Consider the following 6,426-nt stretch of genomic DNA (forward strand, 5'->3'; position numbering starts at 1 on the left):
CTAAATGCTAGTGCCAAGGGAAAAGGGGAATCATCAAATCAAGTATGCACAGCAAAAAGTGGAAGAGTTTGTGGAATATCAATGCTCCTCCCAAGATGAAAATCATGCTGTGGCGATTTGCACATGACTGCCTCCCAACTGGACAACAACTAAGAATTAGACAGATCCCGGCTTATGATCTTTGTTGTTATTGTGGCATAGATGAATCCACACAACATGCTTTTATCTTGTGTCAATATGTGGCTGAAATATGGAGAGAACTAAAGAGAAAAGGCGGCTTCAAGTTAATGGTCAAAATGTTTGTTTCACCTAAGCAATGGATTTTTGAAATGTTGGCTGCTTGCACAGATAGGGAGGCTACTATCCTTGTCATAGCCTTTTGGCATATCTGGGAGGCTAGGAATGCTGTGCGAAATGGAGAAAGTAAAATGCACCCCCACTGTATAGCTGAGAAGATTTTAGCATATGTTGACATGGTGCTTGTGCATTGGTGTACTCCAGCCCATCCTAGAAAGTCTGATGTCTTTAATCGGAAGAGATGGGAACCACCGCCCCAAGGGTGGATTATGGTCAATGTTGATGCAGCAATTTTCCACAAAGATAATCGCATGGGCTTGGGTATTGTCATTAGAGATGAGAGAGGTGTTTTTCTGGCTGCTTGCAAGCAGGGAATTGACAAAATTACAGACCCAGAATTGGCGGAGACCATTGCTTTTAGGAGAGCAGTTAACTTTGCTTCCCAGCTCCCTCATGACCATATTATAATTGCTTCTGACTGTGAGTCGTTGATTAAGAAGCTCCAGTCGAGAGTCACGGACCGCTCCAATATTGGAATTATCATCGAAGACATAAAAAAAGTGGTCTGTACTTCTACTGTGGCTTTTTCCTTTATTCATGTAAACAGATGTTGTAATAAGCCAGCACATGTTCTTGCTAGATCGGCAGATCGTTTTTCAGAATCTGTATGGCTTCATGTACCACCAGAGTTTCTCTGGTCTACTCTATGTAATGATATGACAGCTTAATGAAATGCTGCCTGTTTACTTTTCAAAAAAAAATGCATGCATGCCGTGCGGCTGTGCGGTGCGGATACGGCAGCTGAGGCCGCGTTTAGTTTGCAAAAAGTTGGGGAAAAGTTACTGTAGCACGTTTTGTTGTTATTTGACAAATAATGTCCAATCATGAACTAATTAGGCTTAAAAGATTCATTTTGTACTAATCAGTTAGACTGTGTAATTAGTTATTTTTTCAACTATATTTAATATTTCATGCATGTGTCGAAAAATTCGATGTGACGGGTACTGTAGAAAAAATTTTGGGAACTAAACGGGGCTTGAGCGGAGAGGTCTCATCAAGGGTCACGTCGGCCAGGTTACAGCTGACTGCATTGACCGTGGCACCGAGGACCGCAGCACGGCAGCTGGACCTGCAGGCTGGGCTCGTTGACTATTGGCTGGGCTCTGTTCGCTGGGCTGGAGCTGTAGTTAAAATTGGTGGCTGGAGTGGTGTGAGAGAAAAATATTATTAATTGATTGGTGACTGAAAACTGATGCTAAAATAATGTAAGAGAAAAATAATGTTGGGATAGAGGTCGCTGGAACTGCCCACAGAGTGATCCGGGCACCAGCGCGTCCTTCTCTTGCACGCCACGCGCGCGACGCCTTCTTCCTCCTCCCTCCAGAGGCCACAGTCCCACTCCCCCCAACCCTATCCAAATGCTTCCATTCGTCTCTGCACTGCACGCACCCTCCCCCCACCTCCGACGATAGATTCAGGCGCCTGACGGAACTCAACTTCAATGGCCGGCGCCTAGATACAGCCCACACCAAGCAAAGCAAGCGTCCCTGCACCTTGCTCCTGCCGTGCATCCATCCACGTGCTTCTAGTCTTCTACTAGCTTCTTCATCGACGGTTAGTTTCTATTATTTCTGCTCGCTCGTTTAATATCCCACACCATACGTGCGAAATTCTAGTCAAATTGCGGTAACACTCAAACCAGTGGTGGCTTCGGCTCTTGGATCAATGCAGTGCTAAGATGGCTCGGGCGAATCGGAACCAGAGGTCCTGCGCGCGTTGCCACCGGGACCTCCCGGGCTGCTCCTGCGGCCGCGGCGGGCGCGGGCACGCCCGTCGATCCGCCCGGCTCGGCCGCGGCCGCGACCCCGGCGGCGCCGACCGCATCAGCGCCCTGCCCGACGACCTGCTGCTCCAGATCCTCAACCCGCCCAGATCGCCTCGCTGCTCAACGCCGCCGCGACGCTGCAGCCGGAGAACCTCGCCGTCACCGTCGCCGCCAAAGTTGTTGGGCCCGTCCCCGGCTTGGTGATGCTGCCCCGCCTCGACGGCACCAGGTCCATCACGCTGGATGTGCATGGCGTCAGTCTGATCACGCCCCAGTTAGGGGACATGCCCGACCTCGAGAGCCTGTCGCTTCGTCGCTACGACGTCCTCCTAGCTAGCCTGCTCCACCGCTGCTCCGCCCTGCGTAGCCTTTCCATCTCCAATCTGCACCTTGACTACATCACGATCAGCCTGCCCTTGCTCGAGGAGCTTTTTGTGTCGGCCAGGGCGCGGCTCCGGTGAGTTGTCATCAAAGCCCCTAGGCTTAAGAAGCTGACGTTTCGGGCCATAGAGGGTGTCCTGGATGATTTCTCCCTGTGCTACATGGCACCAGAGGTGGAGCATCTCTCATGGCAATGCGCTAGCGGAGCATCACATGTTCACTTTGGTGATATTTGGAACCTGATGTCCGTGACCATGAAGACATCGGAGCCTCAAGGGCAGCTGCCGCACAGCCCTCCCTCCAACGCCTTGTCGCTCAACATATGTGAATGGCTGCTGGTGAGTCTCCTCTCCGGCTTAATTTCTCTGTTGTGATGACTTAAGTTTACATCATGTTGGTACCTCACGCTGCCAAATTGCTGTGCAGTTTGATCAGGAAGAAGGTGCAGCCCTGAGCTTTGACTTTGAGCAGTACATATCATCCCGCTGTCCTATTGCCAACATTTCTACTTTAGAGCTGTGCATCACCTCCAGCGGACATGTCTGCGGAGCACTGGTCCTGCACCTGCTGGAGGTTTATACCTTGATAAAGAGGCTTAAGGTGGACCTGTGTAAGTTTCAGGTAATTTGTCTGTCTTTCTGCCTGATGTACATTTTGAACTTTCGTCGGTCATGCTGGAGATGGGGTCTTTAGTATGAAGCATCAATGACTAATCACACATTCACACTTCAATTTTCCTTTAGGCGGGAAGAGAATGCAGTGCGAACTGCCCCTGTATTCAGTTGAATAACTGGAGAAATCAGACTGTCTCCTTGACTCATCTGAATGTGTCGTGGCTCAAGGAGGAGGGCCACAGCCGGGTGTCGTAGTGCACCCGCCTAATCCCAGAGGGTTGTTATTCGGGGAAGTGCAAGCGATTCGACAGATCTACTTATGAAGCAAGAACACAAGAACACACGGGGATTTAGAGTGGTTCGAGCCGCTGGAGCGTAATACCCTACGTCCACTGAGAGTTCTATTGCTCTTGTGTCCGTGGATGAGTCTATCCTCTGCCTCTAAGTCCCTTTTGAGACCTGAGTCCTTCTCTAGCGGGCGTCCCCCTTTTATAGCGCAAGGAGGACGCGTACACAGGTGTTGGACCCCGACAGGTGGGCACAATAAGGATGTATAGTTTACCATGAGAAAGACATTAACAGTGCTTTGTGAATCAACTTCCGGATACGCTTCATCGCCCTGTAGACTCTCTGACCGAGGGGGGTCTTCACCTGTCCCATCGGTGAGGCGCCTGTTGAGGCGGTGTAGGTTGCGGCGTAGACTGTTGGGTCTACCGCGTAGGCGTTATTATACTCCGTCGCCGAGCTGTCGTGTCTAATTGGCGTTGCAGACTGATGCGCGTGGCGTGGGCGGCGCCAGAGGCTGCATTGTGCGCCTTGGTAACGCGCGGTCAATAGTACAGCCTGGCAAAAGTCACCTCGGGCTCTGTTGTGGCAGAGCGCACTCACGTCTCCCGCATTGAATGCGGTAGGTGGGCGAATCTTCCCGGGGAAGCTTCGCGGCCGCGCACGTGCCTGCGCCTGCGGACACGTGGCGGCTCCGGACCCCCCAGGCGGGGTGTCTGTTCCCTCCACGCTGAGGGGTCCGGATAGTATTTGGGGGTCCGGGGCCCCGGCTGTTTTGGCTGAGCGCTCCGTTCTCCGGGACACATGGTGATACCGAACCCGTCCCCGAGCGGAAAGCGGGTCCGGGTCCGTTGGTCCGGTGAGATGGAGTCGGACCCCAGGGGTCCGGCTGTTCAGCTCTTTAGGGCGTAGTTACGGATAACTACGCGAGTCTTGACACAACAAGAGGGGGTACCCTAGTCCAGAGGTACCGACAGAATGAAATGGAAATTAAAGGCGTTAGAGGGGAGGATCATGAAATTGATATATTGAAAGTGATATTAAGAAGTGCAGCGAGGCTTGAAAGATTGACCATCACATTCAAGACGAAGTCTAAACAACACATTCGCCGCTTTTCCAGTAGAATGCAAAGCATCTTGAAGGCACATCTGTCAGTGAAGTGCGGAATTTATCGCTGTTCTGGTGAGCAGGTGTTGTTTGCATGACTAGCTTACTTGTAGATGTGAAAAGGTATGATATGCTTTTTGTCCCAACCTTGTTGAAATTAGAAGCCATGCTTTATTAATCACTATTCTGCCATTCCCTTATAGTTTTGCTTTTATACGTTGAAACGAGGTGTGGTATACTGGCTAGTGTGACAACTTTTGGATGGACTGGTGTTAGTTTCTTAGGTTTCCTTGTAACTAGCTATTCCGTCACTTAGGCATGTAGTAGAGTGAAGTGGAAGACATTCCCTGGATGCTATGATCATGTAGCCATTATGTTTGGCTAACTTAATTTGCTTATAAAGGACTAGTAGGTGAGAGTTGACCAGTCATTTATGCTCTTACTGATTCTGCTGTCTGCTGAAAAATGTTGGTAGGAAGTCTGTCTACTGCTGTAGTTGTCGATCAAAATCAGGATGAGGTCTGTTGTTGTGTATTTGACTACTTGCAATTGCAATTTTGTTGTGAGATATTTAGTGTAGCACCGTTGCAATGTTCTGACACAGTTTTCTGCCTATTTCTCTGTCAGGGTTTGTATGCTATTTTATAATTACAACATAGTTTTCAATTGTTTTATTGAACTTGTGCTTCTGCTGCTTTTATTTGCTCGGCTCTTTTAAGTTCAGCCCTTGGTCCTATTTCAGTTTTATGATGCAAGAACTGTGATATTTTTCTTAAAACATGGTTTTTACTTTGCTCATACTACTGCACTTTCCAAGTGTGCTGCTGAATTTCGTCCTATAATAATCATGTTTTCTTGATGATAATTCTTCATTGTGACTTGCGATACTTGTTCGAAAAGATACATTTCAATTATCTCATGTAGTTTGTTCTAAATTTACCAGGTTCCACTGCAGTTAATTTTGATGGAGCCTAAACAGCCTGAAGTGAGTAGCAATTTCCTCTTCCTAGTCGTAGGTTTTGCTTCTTTCTCGTGTCCAGCTTCCACCTTTTCAGATTGCAGTATCTAACAATGCACGTGATATGATGTGTCCAGGCTATTAAGGTGGCTGGAGTTTTGCCAGCATCCTCATCCATTTCCTAAATTCCAAGTGTCTCAAGTGGCATCACATTAGAGTTCCAAGGGGAGGTTATGTATCAAGGGGAAGAGATGCTGCTGTTAACGTGCATTTGGGATGAACTTATCTAATGAAAAGTATTAATGTAATATCTTTGGCAATGTATCCCCGGAGCATTATGTTAGGGGAAACATATGATATAGTAGCCCTGCTGGTGGATCATGCTCTTATTAGTAGAAATTGTGGACTTATCTGGCAAATATTTATATCTGCGTTTTACTGCCATGGGCTGAAAACCATAAGGTATTTGTGTGCTTGATCCTCCGACTGCTTGGCTTTGATGATTTTTTTTTTCTGTGCTTTGGTCAGAGGCGATGCTCTTTGTATCTTACTCTCGGCCTCTACTGTGTTCCTCAGCCTCTTGCTTCAGTTATGCTTTATGTGAGATCGTCCTTAGAAGAACGATCCCAGTTCAAACTTGACTGGGACTGGAAAAAGGCTAACTACAATCCTTTTCTCCTTCTATCTTCTGCTATGTCAACGATGCTTCTCTTGGCTACAACTAGCCATACAAGAGAAGCAACCTAACGGGCTAAGGAAGAAGTTTACAAGACCATTTTTGTTGGATTGATACCCAGGTTACTGGCCTGACTGACGTCGAAACGATGAATTGCATGCATATCCATATCCTTGTTGTGTACAAATGCAGCCGTCAGATAATAAAGTAAAATGTGATAACGACTTCTAAGCAACTCTTCTTTGGTTTTTTTGCCCTTTCTCTGAAGATGCATCAGATCGAC

General features: G+C 48.0%; 1 protein-coding gene across 3 annotated transcripts; it reads left to right on the forward strand.

The window, feature by feature from the left end:
- The first annotated feature begins 1,622 nt into the window (after positions 1–1,622).
- Positions 1,623–5,911, forward strand: LOC120687945. Of its 3 annotated transcripts, XR_005680917.1 has the most exons (6): positions 1,623–1,911; positions 2,029–2,841; positions 2,930–3,124; positions 3,247–4,632; positions 5,453–5,494; positions 5,605–5,911. XR_005680917.1 is itself a non-coding variant. In XM_039970044.1 (4 exons), exons 2-4 carry the CDS (start codon positions 2,665–2,667, stop codon positions 3,370–3,372), a joined length of 498 nt encoding a protein of 165 aa, XP_039825978.1. In that variant the 5' UTR covers positions 1,623–1,911; positions 2,029–2,664; the 3' UTR covers positions 3,373–5,587. The 3 variants fall into 3 exon arrangements, 1 of the variants encoding a protein (XP_039825978.1); XR_005680916.1 differs by having other exon boundaries at positions 3,247–5,494; XM_039970044.1 differs by lacking the exon at positions 5,605–5,911 and having other exon boundaries at positions 3,247–5,587.
- The last annotated feature ends 515 nt before the right edge of the window (positions 5,912–6,426 follow it).

This window comes from Panicum virgatum, chromosome 2K (assembly GCF_016808335.1).
Source record: "Panicum virgatum strain AP13 chromosome 2K, P.virgatum_v5, whole genome shotgun sequence".
Lineage (NCBI taxonomy): Eukaryota > Viridiplantae > Streptophyta > Magnoliopsida > Poales > Poaceae > Panicum > Panicum virgatum.

Coding starts and splice junctions, on each gene's coding strand:
- LOC120687945 (XM_039970044.1), top strand. CDS start 2,665: ATGGCACCAGAGGTGGAGCATCTCTCATGGCAATGCGCTAGCGGAGCA. Junction 2,842..2,929: donor ACATATGTGAATGGCTGCTG/GTGAGTCTCCTC, acceptor ATTGCTGTGCAG/TTTGATCAGGAAGAAGGTGC. Junction 3,125..3,246: donor TGGACCTGTGTAAGTTTCAG/GTAATTTGTCTG, acceptor ATTTTCCTTTAG/GCGGGAAGAGAATGCAGTGC.